Genomic DNA, 18,567 nt, shown 5'->3' with positions numbered 1-18,567 from the left:
TTCTAGTGCTGCATTTTACTTTTTATCTTAAAAGTGCTATAAACATTATTTTAAAAACTAGATTAAGCATTGCCACAGAGTTTATTTACAACCAGACCCTTTGCATGTCTTTTGGAAGGTGCTTTGTATGATACGCACTTCTGAGCTAAATATCAGTGTACTTCACCTCCAACATTGAGGAACAGTGCAAATTTACTGCTTTGATGTATGGTTTTCCTAGGCCCTACTCCCTACAAGGCGCTGGTTTAACACCATCCTAGATGACTCCCACCTTTTGGTTCACTGTTATCTTTCCAGTCTTGTTCGTAGAGAAGAGGATGGCCATCTCTTTTCCCAGGTAAGCATTGATGTAACCTGTTTAACTGTTTTAATTTCTAACTTTTTTTTAACACTTTTTTATTTTATTTGAAAGGCAAAGTTACAGAGAGAGAGGGAAAGGCAGAGAGAGACAGGGAGATCTCTTCCATCTGGTGGTTCATTCCCCAAATGGCCATAGTGGCCAGAGCTGGGCCAGACTAAAGCCAGGAGCCAGGAGCTTCTTCTGGGTCTGTCATGTGGATGCAGGGTCCAAAGCATTTGGGCCATTTTCCACTGTTTTCCCAGGTGCAATTAGCATGGAGCTGTATCAGAAGTGAAGCAGCCGAGACTTGAACCAGCACCCTCAGAGTATGCCAGTGCTGCAAGCAACAGCATAACCTGCTATACCACAGCACTGAACCAAATTGTTTCAATTTCTAAATTGATCATTTCTTTGCCACACATCTGGGATTTTAAACAATGGCATAACAAATTTTTCTAAGTATTGAGGTGAATGATATAAATTCCAAATTATTATTTTATTAATATCATATTATATATTATTATGTGTTGTTTTTTACTAAAGTTATATCTTAATATATAAAATGTTTGCATTCTTGTAGCCTCTAGTCACTATATAATTTATTGTTTATAATATGTGGTTTAATTTTGGACCAAATTATAAAATTGAGAATGAAGTCTCAAATGTTGACATATTTTGATTTTGTCAATAATCACAATGGAATAAATAGATGATCAACATTAATTTCAAATGAATTAGGCCCCAGTACCATGGCATTGTCTTTCTGTAAGATGATGGTGATACGTTGATAGAATGGAAATATACATGCCTTTAGTGTGCTGCCTCGGGTAGAAAGGCAAATGCCCTTAAGTTTGTTGCCTTGCATAGGAAGGCAAATTATTAGTATTTCACATTTCCTGTTAATATCATGTAGAAGAAAACATCTTCTAACAAATTGCTAATTCTTGTGTTTCAATGAGATTATGATTGGACATAAAATTTTTATGTGACTTTACGGTTTCTACTTATTATTTTACTTCATATCTGCAAGCATTCCTCTTTTTCTTGCTCTCTTAAAATTTCTATCTAGTGCTTTGCCCCATGTTTTGAAATATGTTGAAGTGTTAATATCTGGTCTGCCATAGATATAAAGATTTGGAGTGAGTACAGCCAAATAGTTTGTGTTGATGCTGCTACCACAGGGAGAAAGCAGGGCCTCATTATCAGCTGAATCTAAGCCTACGAGAGAGCTTGATGGCCACAAAGATTGATGAAAGGAATGCATACGATAACTGTCTCCACTTCATCTATTTTTCCTAAAAGAAGCAGCACCTAGGAAAGAATATCTCCAGTTACTAAGTTCCAAAACCCTTATTCAGAAACATTTTTTATAAGTGACCCAAGTAAATGACCTCAGGAATGATAGTGTTTATAAATTTTCAGTGATATATGTAGATAGATTTTTTTTTTTTGCCCTATTAAGATGCTAGACTTCCTTTGAATACCTATTTGATGTCTCTAACGTACTAGAATTACAGTTTAAGTCCTCTTTGGAAGTCAGCCACTTAAACAAAACATACATAATTTATTCCCAGGACATATACTTTTTTCCACATAAATAAAACATGTTTGGATATGTTTTAAAATATTTGCTGTAATGTTCACATTTTGAAGTTTTTCAGTACCTTTGAGAAGGTATGTGAGCTTGTGTATTATTTTTAATAAATGGTATTATGCTTTTGTGCTATTATGGTTTGTTCACATAGTTTATTAATTTAAAATATATCCTTTCAGCTTTTGGACATGCTTAAGTTCTATACTGGTTTTGAAATTAATGATCAGACTGGAAATGCTCTGACAGAGAATGAGATGACCACAATCCACTATGATAGAATTACTTCTCTACAGGTAATTGGAATCCTTCATAACCTTTGCTTAGGCTCCATAGGGTTTGGTCATGCCGCAGTTTAGGTTTTTTCATTTGGATCCATACAGAAAAAAGTAATAATTTAAGAGTATTTTCACATTCAACTTCTTTAATGTTTCTGATTCTGATGAATTAATAAAAAATGCTTTTCTTTCATAGTCTACCTAAATCCTATAAATCAATATGCTGATATTTGATACTCAGAAATACTCATTACTAGACTAGACTGGTGCTTTTTTTTTTTTTTTTTTTTTTTTTTTTTTTTTTTTTTTGACCAGGCAAAGCAGCTTTATTAAAGAAAGCCAGAATTACCCAGGACTTTAAGAGTTGGCATTGGGCCCTTCTTGCCAAAAGTGGGCACAGTGCCAATTGACACAGTGCCAATTTCATTGCACCCACCACTTGGCTTGGCCTTTCTTCTTCTTCTTTGACTGTTTGGCCACTTTAGGTGTCTGAACTCTCACTTTTCCCTGCACCGGCCAGGATGCCATGGACTTTACCTCCAAGCATGTGTCCTGCTACTTCCGAAGAGGTCACGGCCTCCATCCCACACTGGCCCAGGGTAGCCTCATCCTCCAGGAGGGTGTCTGCTGGGAGTACAACTTGACCTTCTAGGCAATGCCCTCCAGTCAGACTGGTGCATTTAAATATTGGCTCTGCTGTCAGTTTTACTTTATGAAAGAATATTTCAGTATACAGCAAGTTATATGGAAACATTTTGCTCATTTTTATAATAAACCCAGGTAATGGAACTAGAATTTACCAGAGTAACTCTGGTAAGTCGAAGTACCACCTTTATTTATTTTCTGTTGCTGATCTCATCTTGTTTATGAGTTCCACTTCCTCTGGTAGCACAGGAAGTATTTGTGTATTTAAAGTAATCATCCATTTCTTTCTGAATTACTTAAGGAGTCTTTTTCTGGCGGGGGGGGGCGGTAAAGACTCAGTCAAACTGAAGTTCAAACTGTCTTTGGTAATCAATGCTACTCTCTCTCAAGGATTCTCTGGTCTTCCTTTTCTTTCCTGGTGTTCATGGAGACACTAAGCTAGCCTCATTGCCTTGGAAGAGTCAGCTCAGATATCTTTTCTTGCTTTTCTCAGAGCAGTAATGTTTTTGTCTTTCTGCCTCTGCCCTTGAAGTAACCACAGCTGGTGTGGCATGTAGTCTGTTTTATTGATACATGCAAGGCCAGATGACAAATCTGAAGGAACTTGACTGTAATCCTCTTCTGAGAAGGCCCCATCATTGTTCTGGATAGTGCTAGCATTCTCCTGAGAGCTTTCATTCCTTTCCTGTTTTAGGCTCCTCACTGTTAGCCCTCAGTCAGACTTGAAATGCAGTCATCTTGCCATTGTCTGCAGTCATCCTGTGGCAAACTCACTCATAAGATGGGTAGCCTGTGCCATCCACCAAGGAGCATGAGAAGACTTCTGGATCTTTTCTGTGCCACGTAGGTGTTAAGGAAGACTAAGAGTGTTATCTCAGATGCTCTGTTACCAAATTTTCATAGCACTGCTGTTCCTGTTTTCTTGCAGCTCCTGCCGTGTTGGTTCAGAGTGATACACTGTCAGGTCTTCTCTCCCCAGAGTTCCAAAGAGAAGCAGTGCAAAAGCCTCTTCCTAAAGTTCTCTCCTATGGGAATTTCCCTTGGGATTTTTCTGTTAGTCATGTTAGCCCTAGTCTTGATAATAAAAGGTTTTCCCCCCTCCTGTCAAAGAAGCTACCTTCCTTGATTTCTTCATGAATATTCAAGTTTAGTGATAAAAAAAAACTAAACACTGACTGTTTTGTCCAGAACAGTTGTAGTTTTTCCTGTTTATTATATGTGTCTGATTATATGAGGCAGAGGGTCACATATGAGAAATATATGAGAAGCACACTAATATCTTAAAAAATATTTTTCCTTGTATGTAATAGACAAATCATATATGATTGTATTAATATGAACTTTTTTCTTTTTTTTTTTTTTTTTTGCTGTTCTTTTCTAGAGAGCTGCTTTTGCACATTTCCCGGAACTCTATGATTTTGCCCTCTCAAATGTGGCAGAAGTAGATACACGGGACTCCTTGGTCAAGTTTTTTGGGCCTCTTAGGTAAGACAAGAATGGAAAACTATATATTCTCTTTTTGCATCATGCTCCTTGAATTTTACTTTCCTTGTTGCCTTTAATCACTTTTATATTACTTTAGGTAATATTCCTTATTCTATTACTCTAGGTGTCAACCTAGAACTAATACTTCTCTCTAGCAATAGGTATTTCTGAGTCACTTAAGATAATTATCCTTTTATTTTCATTTTGGGGGGGAAAAATTTGATTTTTCACAATATATAGTTTTCCTACATCTTAACTTTTGCTTAGGGTAGAACATACAGCTTGTCAAACCCATCAGTCATAAAGAATATACAACAATCAATAAAGATTCATTATGTGTGACTTAGAAGTATGTTTTAGGGAAATTTTTGCATGTTTAAAATTTGTAAATTAGCAACATTCTCTGGTACTTAGTTATCTTCTAATAAACTTTAAGTAAAAGAGATTGATTTGGTTGGTCATTTTCTTGTAAGGATTTAACAGTAATCTTTAGTATATGTAGATCTATTTTGTTCACTTAAGTAACTTTACAGAGTTCCATTAAATGGGACCACCATACTATTTTTTACACTTGATCTTAACCAAAAGGCCAAGAAACAATGCCATACTATTATTAAATTATTCTCCTATTATTAGGCACTTAACTTTGAAATTTTTGGAAATTGCAAACAATTCTGTAATGAACTTCCATTTTTACTTTTATGTAAGAAATTTGGTACTGATTCCTAGAAATAAAGTGGCTGGCTGACTAGGCATTTTTCTTAGTGGTTACAAGTGCCTGAGTTTGCCGGCGCCACGGCTCACTAGGCTAATCCTCCGCCTGCAGCGCCAGCACACCGGGTTCTAGTCCCGGTTGGGCGCCGGATTCTTTCCCGGTTGCTCCTCTTCCAGGCCAGCTCTCTGCTGTGGCCCGGGAGTGCAGTGGAGGATGGCCCAAGTGCTTGGGCCCTGCACCCGCATAGAAGACCAAGAGAAGCACCTGGCTCCTGGCTTCGTTCGGATCAGTGCGATGTGCCGGCTGCAGCGCGCCGGACGTGGTGGCCATTGGAGGGTGAACCAATGGCTAAAGGAAGACCTTTTTCTCTGTTTCTCTCTCACTGTCCACTCTGCCTGTCAAAAAAACAAAAACAAAAAACAAAAAAAAACAAGTGCCTGAGTTTGAGTCTCAGCACTGGCTCCTTAATCTAGCTTCCTGGTATTGCAGACTATAGGCAACAGATGGAGGCTCGAATACTTGGGCCCTTAGCACCATGAATGGGTTCCAGGCTTCTAGTTTCAGGTTGGCGCAGCCCTAGCTGTTGCAGGCATTTGGGGAGTAAACCAGCAGGTAGAAAATCCCCTCCATTTGCATTACTGTTCTTTTCAGACAAAAATAATGTTTTTTTTTCCAAGCAAAGTTACAGTGAGAGAGACAGAGACAGAGAAAGGTCTTCCTTCCATTGGTTCACCCCGCCAAATGGCCGCTACAGCACTGCACTGATCTGAAGCCAGGAGGCAGGTGCTTCCTCCTGGTCTCCCATGCGGGTACAGGGCCCAAGCACTTGGACCATCCTCCTCTGCTCTCCCAGGCTACAGCGGAGAGCTGGACTGGAAGAGGAGCAACCGGGACTAGAACCTGGCGCCCTAACCAGGACTAGAACCCAGGGTGCTGGTACTGCAGGCGGAGGATTAGCCTGGTGAGCCATGGCGCCGGCCTGAATTTTTTTTTTTTTAAGATTATTTTAATGCTAAAAATATTTGAAATCCATTCATACATATGTATATACAAGAGTACTTCAAATAGTTCATGGAAAATGAAATCAAAAGATGTTAAATTTTTTGAAAAATTTGAGTTCCATATAGTTTTTTCTTTTGACAGGCAGAGTGGACAGTGAGAGAGAGAGACAGAGAGGAAGGTCTTCCTTTTGCCGTTGGTTCACCCTCCAATGGCCACCGCGGCCAGCGCGCTGCAGCCGGCGTACCGTGCTGATCCGATGGCAGGAGCCAGGTACTTTATCCTGGTCTCCCATGGGGTGCAGGGCCCAAGTGCTTGGCCATCCTCCACTGGACTCCCTGGCCACAGCAGAGAGCTGGCCTGGAAGAGGGGCAACCGGGACAGAATCCGGCGCCCCGACCGGGACTAGAACCCGGTGTGCCGGCGCCGCAAGGCGGAGGATTAGCCTAGTGAGCCGCGGCACCGGCTCCATATAGTTTTTTCATACTACACATTTTCCATGAACTCTTTTTTTTTTTTTTTTTTAGAGATTTATTTATTTATTTGAAAGTCAGAGTTACACAGAGAGAGGAGAGGTGGGTTGTGGTGGATCTTCCATAAGCTGGTTCACTCCCCAGTTGGCTACAATGGCCAGAGCTGTGCCGATCCGAAACCAGGAGCCTGGAGCTTCTTCAGGTCTCCCACGCGAGTGCAGGGGCCCAAGGACTTGTGCCATCTTCCACTGCTTTCCCAGGCCATAGCAGAGAGCTGTATCAGAAGTGGAGCAGCTGGGACTAGAACTGGCGCCCATATGGGATGCCGGTGCTTCAGGCCATGGCGTTAACTCGCTGCGCCACAGCGCCAGCCCCTGAACTTTTTTTTTTTAATATAGTTGTTCATTCTTTTTTTTTTTTTTTTTTTTTTTTTTAAGATTTATTGTATTTATTTGAAAGAGTTACTGAGAGAGGTAGAGATAGAGGGAGAGGTCTTCCATTCGTTGTTTCACTCCCCAGATGGCCACGACAGCTGGAGCTGTGCCAATCCGAAGCCAGGAGGTTTTCCAGGTCTCCCGCATGGGTGCAGGGGCCCAAGGACTTGGCCATCTTTTACTGCTTTCCCAAGCCATAGCAGAGAGCTGGATCAGAAGAGGGGCAGTCAGGACTCGAACCAACATCCATATGGGATGCCAGTGCTTCAAGCCAGGGCTCTAACCTGCTGCACCACAGCCCCAGCCCCTCCATGAACTTTTTGAAGATCCCTTTATAAGCTAGCATTCTGCAGTCACAGATGTGCCCAAGAGAAATGAGAACTGTTTACTCAAGAATACGTACAAAAATGCATGTAGTGTCTTTCTTCGTAATTGTCCCAAACTGGAATACACAAATACCCTTCAATTGGTGACTGAGTAAACACAACATGCTACATCCATATAATGGAATACTACTGCAGTGTATGTGAATGCCAAATGCCTTATGCGAAGTCAAAGCACCTGTTGTCATTGTGTGATTTCTGGGTCTGGTGCTGTGCCTAGCAGGTAAAGCTGCCACCTGCAGTGCCAGCATCCCATCTGGGCACCAGTTCAAGTCCCTGCTGCTCCACTTCCCATCCAGCTCTCTGCTATGGCCTGGGAAAGCTGTACAAGATGGCCCAAATCCTTGGGCCCCTCTACCCACGTGGGAGACCTGGAAGAAGCTCCAGGCTCCTGGCTTCAGATCGGTGCAGCTGCAGCCATTGTAGCCACCTGAGAAGTGCCAATGGATGGAAGACCTCTCTCTCTGTCTCTCTCTGCTTCTGCCCCTCTCTAATTCTGCCTTTCAAATAAATAAATCTTAAAAAAAAAAATAAATAAAGCTGTGATTCCATTTATTTGACCTGGAAAAGGCAAAATTAGAGATGGAAAACAGATTTGTTGATGCAAGGGGCTGGGGTGGATTATAACATGGCATGAGTGAATTTTGAGTAGTGATGAAACGAAGTGGTAGAAAGCTGTTAAGGTCATGGTGGTTTTCTAATATTGTGATTTCTCATTTGGAAGTACAGATTGTATCATTATCCACAAAAACTGGCACTTGTTTTCCTTGAAGTTACAGGCTTTTTAATTGATTTTTTAAAAAAGATATTTATTTATTTGAAAAGCAGAGTTACATAGAGAGGGTGAGACAGAGTGAGCTTCTATCCTCTGGTTCACTCTGCTTAATGGCTGCAACTGCTGGAGCTGGGCCAATGCAGAACCAGGAGCCAGGAGCTTCTTTTGGGTCTCCCATGTGGGTGCAGGTGCCCAAGCACTTGGACCATCTTCTGCTACTTTCCCAATCACATTAGCAGGTAGCTGGATTGGAAATGCAGCAGCCAGGACTCAAACTAGCACCCATATGGGATGCCAGTACTTCAGGTGGCTGTTTAACCCACTTTGCCACAGCATTGGCCCCTATTTCATTCAAATTTTTTAAAAAGATTTTCTTTTTAATTTATTTATTTGAGAGGTAGGGCTACAGACAGTGAGGGTGAGAGGCAAAGGGAAAGATCTTCCATCCGCTGGTTCACTCCCCAGATGGCCGCAACTGCTGGAGCTGAACCGATCCAAAGCCAGGAACTTCTTCTGGGTCTCCCATGTGGTACAGGGACCCAAGCAATTGGACCATTGTCCACTGCCCTCGCAGGCCACAGCAGAGAGCTGGATCGGAAGAGGAGAAGCTGAAATTAGAACAGGTACCCATATGGGATGCCGGTGCCACAGGTGGAGGATTACTACTGCTCCACAGTGCCAGCTCCTGTTTCATTCAATTTTTTTTTTGGGGGGGGGGAGGGGCTGCATATCCAAAACCAAATGAGCCTAACATAGTCATTCTTTCAGTGAAATTCTTGTGCCAAATGTGTATTTCCCATTTTTCCCAAAGAATTTTTAAAAAGTGGATTCTTTAAAGTTCAAAGTTAATAACATTAATAATTTTTCACTGCTTCATTAAGGATATTCTTTTTAAAAAAGTTACCTTTTTCAAAATACGGCATGGAAGTGAGGAACACAAAGCGTTTTCACAAATTCATGAAAATGAATATTTTGAAAAAATTTTGCAAGTGCTTCTAATTTTTTTGCACAGATATGAGCTTATCTTTTAATTCAATTTTTTCATGAACTATTTTGAGTACCCTCATAACCATGATAGGTGTGCTGCCTGGGCTCGTTCTAGCAGTTTTAGTCACCATTATCTTTGGATCATCATGTAGATAAACTTGTAGAGATAGTGGGGGGAAAAAGTAGTGTCTTAGTATTGATGCTAAAGTCCTTCTAGATTCCTTGTAAAGATCTTAGGTGTCATGAGAGGTTTACACAATACACTTTGAAACCCTGCATTAAAGGTCTAGTTTTCATTGCTGGGTTTTTATATTTGCTGGCCATGCTAAAGGATTATATTTACTTTTTAAAGTATCTGTGGAAGTAACATATTTCAAAAGTAAAGTCTCCAAGAATGAAATATTCTATTTTGCAGTTCAAACACACTCCACCAGGTGGCATCATACCTCTGCTTGTTGCCAACGCTTCCCAAAAATGAAGACACAACTTTTGATAAAGAATTTCTTCTAGAACTACTGGTAAATATTAGTATTCTCTAATTCAAACATAGTTTTTCTTGCCTTTCTAAGTCACTGATAAAGACTTAGGTTGATAAAGATTTTTTCTGGGGTAAAGATTAAGTAGAAATTTTTGAAATTATATTTTTTGATTTTTGTTATTTTTCCCCCCTCACCTCTTAAATTTGCCTTTTGTTAAGTCTGTTTTCTCATCTCTTGAATATCTTTTTTTAAGTCTTATGTTTTAAAACTTTTTTGGCCGGCGCCGCGGCTCATTAGGCTAATCCCCCGCCTTGCGGCGCCGGCACACCAGGTTCTAGTTCCAGTCGGGGCGCCGGATTCTGTCCCGGTTGCCCCTCTTCCAGGCTAGCTCTCTGCTGTGGCCAGGGAGTGCAGTGGAGGATGGCCCAAGTGCTTGGGTCCTGCACCCCATGGGAGACCAGGAGAAGCACTTGGCTCCTGCCATCGGATCAGCATGGTGCACCGGCCGCGGCGGCCATTGGAGGGTGAACCAACAGCAAAGGAAGACCTTTCTCTCTGTCTCTCTCTCTCTCTCTCACTGTCCACTCTGCCTGTCAAAAAAAAAAAATCAACTTTTTTATGGCTTGGATTTATTCCATTAGCAAGCATTTGTGAGCATAGTGCCTTGTATATTAAGTCACACCTTCATCACTAGAAAATTTCAGGGATGTCTAGAAATATAGTTATCATTGACCCAGAGGATGAATTCTAAGAGATTTTTTCATAATTTTTTAGAAGTCAAAGTCTTTTTGTTATGATTTTATTCATTTATTTCAAAGTCAGAGCTACACAGAGAGAGAAGGAGAAGCAGAGAGAGAGAGAGAGAGAGAGAGAGAGAGAGAAAGAGGTCTTCCATCCACTGATTCACTCCCCAGATGGCTGCAACAGCCAGAGCTGTGCCGATCCAAAGCACCTGGGCCAACCTCTACTACTACCTTTCCAGGCCACAGCAGAGAGCTGGATTGGAAGTGCAGCAGCCAGGACTAGGACCAGCACTCATATGGGATGCTGGCACTGGAGGTGGCTACCGGCTAGGCCACAGTGCCGGCTCAGAAGTCAAAGTCTTTAACTTCCAAAGTAATACCTTTTGCTGTAAAGCTTTTTTTTTTATTATTACCTGATTGAACATTACACAATGTATATATCAATCAAAATGTCACATGGTATCCCTTGAGTTTTAAAATTTTTGTGTGTCAGTTCCAAGAAAGTTTTTTGTGTCAGTTTTCTAGTCAAAGTAATATACCATTTTATAAATGAAACACAGTACTGATGTATTTGATGTTAAAGAATGGAAATTTCCTTCCCCTCTGACTCCCAGTATAATCCTCAGAGGTAATTACTGATTTCATCTGTTTCATATACATCAAAACTCAAGTTCTTTCAGTAGTTTTATACATCTGCATAGAACTTCACATAGTGTAATAGGAATCCAGTTTTTGTGTATTTTTTAACATAGATTGAATCATGCTGTATTGTTCTATATAGCTTCCTTTTTTTCTTTTAATGTTATATTTTGGGAGTTAGCCCACTTACATAGTGTAGAAGTACCTTATTTTTAAATTCAGTATAATATTTTTATTAAATGGGTGAATATTTTACCATACCCCTGCCAGAGAATAGTTAGGTAGTTGACAGTTTTCACTTTTACAGGTAATGTTGCAATCCTTATATGCTTTTCTTGCCCATTTGTGAAAATTTAGGATAGATACCTAGAAGTAAAATTATTTGATTGAAATGTCTACTTGTTTCACCAGTAACACATTCTAAAAAATGATCCTCCAGAAGATATGTATCCCACCAACCATGTGTTACCATGTCTCCTTAAGCTGTTCACCAACTCTGGATGTTATCAGCTTTTCTGTTTGGCTCTTCTAATTAGCAAAAAAAAAACATAATTTTTTGTTTCCTTATTGCTATATGATTAATTTTTTCATGTTTCAAGAGTTTTTATTTTAAAATAAACATACTGTATTGATATGTGTATATATTTTTCTTACACATGTGGAATCATATTAGATATATACTAAGGTTGTGATTTGTTTTCCAAATTAATATTTTTAATATAGACGTAAAGACAGTCTCTCACTGTAAGAAAGACATATGCTAGTTTTTGGGTCATCAATGGGAAACAATTCGTAGCAGGTGTTTAAGCCTAATGACAGGTGTTTAAGTGCCATCTGGGGAGAAATCCTTGGGATGGGTTTTAAATTAATTCAAATATGGAAATTATTTTTTTCTTTTTTTAATACTTTTTTCTTGATATGTTCAATTGCATGAAGTATGTCTTTGCCTGCCTTCTTACAAGTCATTTTTCATTGTCTCTGACTGTAAGTACCTCCTAAAAATTCTTGTTTTTGCCAATGTAAAAATCTCTTGTGAGTCAAGTTTTTGGAAGTCTTTCCTGAAAAAAGACATTAGGATTTTTTTCCCAGGAATCTTCCTGATGGGAAACAGGTTTGAGTGTAAAGTTCATCGTATGCCTTTTAGGGTCCTGTAGCTAGATTTTTATCTAGAAAATTTAAATAGTTACACCAAAAGAAATACAGATTTTTTAATCTGTAGTGCTGTAACATTATCTTTTGTTTCTTCATTTTCCCAAAGGATTTCCCAGGCTTTGTATTCTTCTAATATGCAAATTATTATTAAAAGTTGAAAAACACAGATTGTTTAGGTATTGCAGTATCTTCTTTTCTAAAATGTCATCTGGGGGACAGAATTGTGGTACAGCACGTTAAGACATTGCCTGCAATTTCAGCATCTCATGAGCGTTGGTTCAAGTACTGGCTGCTCTACTTCCAGTCTACTTCCTTACTTCTGGTAAACTTCTCCATAAATTATTTTGATCAAAAAAAGTTACTTCTAACTTTCTGTGTGAACCTGTTTCCTTTTAGGTATCTCGTCATGAGCGTCGAATTTCTCAGATTCAGCAGTTGAACCAGATGCCTTTGTATCCAACTGAAAAAATTATATGGGATGAAAATATTGTTCCAACTGAATATTATTCTGGGGAAGGTATGATACAGAAATGCAAGACTCAGGTGTATATCATGAAAGTTAATTTGATATTCATCATATGTCATTGAAAATGTACTCCAATCTATCTATCTATTGATATATTAGGAGAATTTTCTGATACTCTGAAGTTCAACTGTAGCAGCTAGAAAATATTTAGCATTTCAAATGCTTAGCACTAAGGATTTTTATTAAATTGAAGTATACCTGAATACCTATTTTTTGACAATAAAAGAATTATATTTGTGTTTTTAAGGAGACCTAATAAGGCAGGAAGTGTGGCTTTCATTGTGTCACTAGACAGATTATGTTTGGTAGAGATTTTTTTTTCAAAGCCTTATTAGAGGCTATTTGAATTCGTTGTTAAAGCCAGGTAATGACCACCAGAAAGACATTATCATTAGTTGGTAATAAACACCTGTAATCTAAAATGATTCTGCCTAGTTTGTCTACCTTCCTGTTTCACTTGATTTGGTTTTAAATGCTTTTTGCTCATCCTTTGAGGATGAGAATTTGCTACAATTGAGTATTGCCAAAAGTGTGTTGTGACATATCTTTAAAGAAATTTCATAGGAAATCTTTTGAACAATGGGATTATTTACAGAAATGAAGTATTTTAAAGACATCATAAATACGAGTATCAGTACATTTACTTAAAAGAAAATCAGTTGCTTCAGAGTCATATCCTGGAGCCATAACTCCAATAAGACCAGTGCACTAAAATTGTGCTGCATTTCAGAATAGGCAGTCTTCGTATCTTTTTATGGTCATGTAGTATTAATGTGTAGCTTTCGTTGTTCTAGGGATATACACTTGGATGATGAAAATATGAAGAGTGAAATAGTGATTGCTATGAAAGTTAGGAAATTTTAATTTTCAGGTAGGGGAAGAAGCTATAACTAAGAACAGTACATCAGAGGGTTCTGGGTTACCTGACAAGATGACTGCAAGATTTCATTTTTAAAATTTTTTCTTGGTATCTTTTTATATCCCTTTCCTTTCTTTCTGTTGGAGTACCTTCATTGGTTAACCTATAGTTTCCCACAGTCTAGATATTTTTCTTTTTGAATACTCATGGCACCAGTATACCATGTCTGTTTGCTGTTTACTTTTCTTGCAAATTGGCACCAGAATGTAGAGGCTTGATTAGGCTGAGGTTCTCCTTTGGTAAGATTCTTGTTGATAGTGTGTTTAGTTAGGAGGTACTATTTCTGTTTTCACATTGAGTCTTGATTAATAGATTTGTTAATTCAGTGATAATCGCAGAATGGTGAAAATTTAATTTTTTTAATTAAAATGTGCTTTGAAAGAGATGCTTTCCTTCAGCCTATAGCCTGAATGAAATTGAATCAGATTACAAGTCAGTGTACTAATATAAGTGATGATAAATCTTTATGCATTGATGTTTGTTGCCTCAAAGTTCATTATTGAGGAAGTGTGATGGATAATGAGGTTGAAAATAAGATGTGTTTTGGATTTTTTTTTTTTTTAATTTTTTTGATATTGTTGTGGAATGTTTGGTCACTTACTACCCAACAGAAATAATGTTAAGTGAGGATAATAGAATACTGTTCATTAAGATATTCATAGGAGAAGATAACCTACAAGCAATTCCTTGTCCTTAAAGTCTAGTCAGAAGGCATGTTCAGAGCACAGTAATAGTTATTGGAGATTAAATTTTTGTAATATATAAATTTAGTTTTATGATTAATTTTGTTATGGGATAAGTTTGGAAGTAGCATTATCACTTCAAGATTTGCCAGATAAGGGACAGCTATTTGGCCTTGCAGTTAAGACACTGGTTAAGATGCATGTGGTCCACATCAGAGTATCTAAGTTTAATACATAGCTCTGTTCATGAGTCCAACTTCCTGCTTAATGCAAACCCTATGAGGCAGGTAATTGTTCAAGTAATCTGGGTTCCTGTCACCCACTTCAGAGACCTGGATTAAGTTCCCAGCTCTAGCTCATTCCAGTCCCAGACGTTGCAGACATTTGGGAAATGACCAGTGGATGGGAGCTTGCTTTCTCTGTTTCTGTCACTCTTTCGACTTCTGTCTCTATGCCTCTTAATTAATTTTAAAATGATTTGCCAGATAGAATTTAGTTGATAAAAGAAGAATTTTTAAAATACTTGAGACTGTGTTAGTGTTTTCTTAAGATGCTTTTAAGAAGCACTGTTTGCGTATGAATCACTGATGCATTAAAAATATTTATAAAACTCATTCTGCACCTCCAGCTCTTGATAGAGAGCCTATGTTAACTTGTTATGAAATTCTTTGTGATAATAAAAAGAAAACATAGTCATATATGTTCAGAAATCATTAGATTCTTAACAAATTCATTGTTTTGGGGGGGGTTTGTTTTTGGTTTTGTTTTTAGTGTGTAGAATAGATGTCTGATTAGAAGAATAGTTCATATATGAGTATTATTTTCCTTTTCAGGTTGTCTTGCTCTTCCCAAGTTGAATTTGCAATTTTTGACTCTTCATGACTACCTCCTAAGGAACTTCAATCTCTTTCGCTTGGAATCAACATATGAAATTAGGCAAGACATTGAAGATAGTGTCAGCAGGATGAAGCCCTGGTTAGTAAATTGGTTCCATTTGTAAGAAGAGATACAAGCAGTAATTGTTTTACTTCTGTTAGAAGCTTCATAAATGTATTTAGAGATAATTTACCTGGCATGAAAATGTTCTCTAAAATAGAAGTTATTTATTCTTTGAGAAATTAAAACACATCAAAAGCACTAAAATATAGACCATATCTGGGTATTTGGGGATGAGTATGAGGTTGGAGGGATAAGGGAGAAAAAGCTATTATGCTTAGAGAGGGAAGGAAGAAATATAGAATAGGCTGGATGTTGGTAAAAAATGAAGAAGGAAAGAAATGAATTGGCCTGCAGGACTGTACTATGCTAGGATGGTGTAAATCTTGGATGAAGCTTATCTAAAGGGATTTTTTTTTTTTTTTTTTTTGGACAGGTAGAGTTATAGTGAGAGAGAGAGACAGAGAGAAAGGTCTTCCTTCCGTTGGTTCACTCCTCAAATGGCCACTGTGGCCGGTGCTGTGCCAATCCGAAGCCAGGAGCCAGGTGCTTCTCCTAGTCTCCCATGGGGTGCAGGGTCCAAGGACTTGGGCCATCCTCCACTGCACTCCTGGGCCATAGCAGAGAGCTGGCCTGGAAGAGGGGCAACTGGGACAGAATCCGGCATCCCGACTGGGACTAGAACCCAGTGTGCTGGTGCCGCTAGGCGGAGGATTAGCCAGGTGCTTCTTCCCGGCCTCCCATGTGGGTGCAGGGGCCCAAGCACCTGGGCCACGCTCCGCTGCCCTCCTGGGCCACAGCAGAGGGCTGGACTGGAAGAGGAGCTACTGGGACTAGAACCCAACACCCATATGGGATGCTAGCGCCGCAGGCGGAGGATTAGCCAAGTGAGCCACAGTGCCAGCCCCATCAAAAGGGATTTTTTTTTTTTTTTTTTTTTGACAGGCAGAGTGGACAGTGAGAGAGAGAGACAGACAGAAAGGTCTTCCTTTTTGCCGTTGGTTCACCCTCCAATGGCTGCCGCGGTTGGCGCGCTGCGGCCGGCGCACTGCGCTGATCCGAAGGCAGGAGCCAGGTGCTTCTCCTGGTCTCCCATGGGGTACAGGGTCCAAGGACTTGGGCCATCCTCCACTGCACTCCTGGGCCAGAGCTGGCCTGGAAGAGGGGCAACTGGGACAGAATCCGGCACCCCGACCAGGACTAGAACCCGGTGTGCCGGCACCGCTAGGCGGAGGATTAGCCTGTTGAGCCGCGGCGCCGGCCAAAAGGGATATTCTACTACCTTACCTGCTCTTGGGATTGTTGTCAGTTGTCTCATTCAGCCTGTCTTAGGGATGGGGAATGTTGCCTAACATTACATGGATTGGGATATAGAAAAATCCTCTCTGGCCCTCCATTCATAGACTACTTGAATAGACTAAATCATCAGAATCATCAGGATTTACTTTTGGGATCATTTGAGTAGGTCTGGTTATTTGAGGAATCTTTCTGTTTAAACATGACTCCCTACCTGCTAGCTCATGTATGGAATTCCTTTAGCTAAGAAACATCTTCCATTCCAGTTACCATAGGCAATTCTGCATTATAGGACTTGTGGAGGTTAAATTTGGTTGGTTAAACATGACTGACTTTGGCTACTTGTTCTTTATTCATTGTTTCATTCTAAGGGAAGTAGAATGGAGATAAGGTATATATCACAAGTAATCATAATTAATTAAAGTTAACTTTGTGAAATGAACTTCTTTTAATTATGTTCTGATCACACCATGTATATACATACACAGTTGTATTTCATTACATTGCTCTAATGTAAGCAGATTCAGGTATTTTCCAGGCCTGTTCTCTCCTTACTAATTACAGAGAGCCACCATAGACACTGTGATTATGATCTATTTTTTCACTTCCATATTTTATATACAGTTCTATTTTTTTAATTATTATGTGAAAAGTTATTCTGGGTGAGACTATAAAACACACAGCCCAGAGTATTTTTGACTTAATAATCGGTTGAGTCAGTGGGCAGGCCAGCACTCTGAAATTTGTATACCCACAGGCTGATCATCCCTGCCCACAGCTTTGCCGAAATTATTGCCCATTGTTCGGACTCTGGGGGAGTACTTGATCAGAAAACTTCCTTACAGTTTATAGTTACCTTGAGTTTATATCGTCAGATTCTAGGCTTAATTTTGGTCATTTTCCAAACTAGGAGTTTATTAACTAACAGTTCAACAGAAGGAATTAATTTAATTTTGTTTAAATGCCAAATACAGCAGAAAAAATTTTCATGGTCTGTTCATAAAGGAATTTTTTAAAATTTTACCATGTTATGACAGGGGAAAAGAAATGTCACTTTTTGAAGTTAATTCATTCACCTTTATAACAATAAATAATTCCAAGTATATGTTCCTAATTCGCATGGTTGAAAACTTAAAAGTGTTGCTCCCCCTCTTCGTGGAGGAACGACACAGGACCCTGCGCTGTTCTTTCGTCTGCTCGGCCCTCCCCGGGTTTGCTGCTGGTTCTTCCCGGGTTGGCTACTATCCCTTCCACCTCCGTGGAAGGGCGGTTCCCCCTGGCCGCTTTCCCCACTTCCGCAGGGGAGCGGCACACCGCCGGCCGGCTCTCTGGGGGGCTGCACAGGTGTTCCCTCAGATGTTCCCCTTAGATGTTCCTGGTGCATGCCGTCTCTCTCCTCCTTTATAGTCCTCCTCCGCCAATCCCAACTCGGCTGCCCACACGCCGAGTACGCTGCTCTCCAATCAGGAGCAAGTCCTACAGTTTATTGGTTGAACTGGAGGCAGCTGTGCGGAAGCTGTTTACTTCTCTCCCAGCGCCATATTGTGGGAGAGCAGATGCATAGAATAAGTCTTAATTCCAGTAACTCAGTCCAGTCCGAGCTGCTCCCCACAAAAAGACCAACACATGGGCCAGTGTTCTTTTCTGTACATGCATCCTGAGGGCAGAAAACTAGCAGGGGTACTTTTTACTTATTATATAATTCTAATCATCATGTTTTCAAGCTGCAAAAGCCACTGAGCAGCAGTAAGAGAGGATGTTCTTGTAAGCGGCAGAAATCTATCTTTTTAATGCTTTATGTTTCAAGTGGATTTTGTAAGGAAAAGGAGTAATGAGAGCAGATTAGTGGTTGCCTAGGGATGAGAACAGGAATTGACTGTAGATGGACCTTAGAGATCTTTTTTGAGGGTGATGGTAATGTTCTAAAATTGGGTTGTGATGATGGATATACAACTCGTAAATTTACTAAAAATCATTGAATTGTATGTTCACAATGCATGAGTTTTATGATATATAAATGGTACTTCAGTGTGAATTTTTTACAGTAAAGCTGTAAAAAATAAAGGAAGTGATAAAAAGCTATTTCACA

At 39.7% G+C, this 18,567-nt stretch overlaps 1 protein-coding gene across 1 annotated transcript in view; it reads left to right on the top strand.

Moving 5' to 3' along the window:
- The window catches only part of AQR (aquarius intron-binding spliceosomal factor), a 108,996-nt gene that overhangs the window by 33,569 nt on the left and 56,860 nt on the right, over window positions 1-18,567 (top strand). The window contains exons 11-16 of the mRNA XM_002717997.5: window positions 221-337; window positions 2,114-2,227; window positions 4,236-4,339; window positions 9,521-9,623; window positions 12,515-12,635; window positions 15,080-15,221. Of these exons, the coding sequence (XP_002718043.2) occupies window positions 221-337; window positions 2,114-2,227; window positions 4,236-4,339; window positions 9,521-9,623; window positions 12,515-12,635; window positions 15,080-15,221 (701 nt within the window). The remainder of the gene's footprint in view (window positions 1-220; window positions 338-2,113; window positions 2,228-4,235; window positions 4,340-9,520; window positions 9,624-12,514; window positions 12,636-15,079; window positions 15,222-18,567) is intronic.

The sequence above is a fragment of the Oryctolagus cuniculus genome, chromosome 12, assembly GCF_964237555.1.
Source record: "Oryctolagus cuniculus chromosome 12, mOryCun1.1, whole genome shotgun sequence".
Lineage (NCBI taxonomy): Eukaryota > Metazoa > Chordata > Mammalia > Lagomorpha > Leporidae > Oryctolagus > Oryctolagus cuniculus.
The sequence above is the reverse complement of the archived record's forward strand: the minus strand, read 5'-3'. Positions and strand labels throughout refer to the sequence as shown.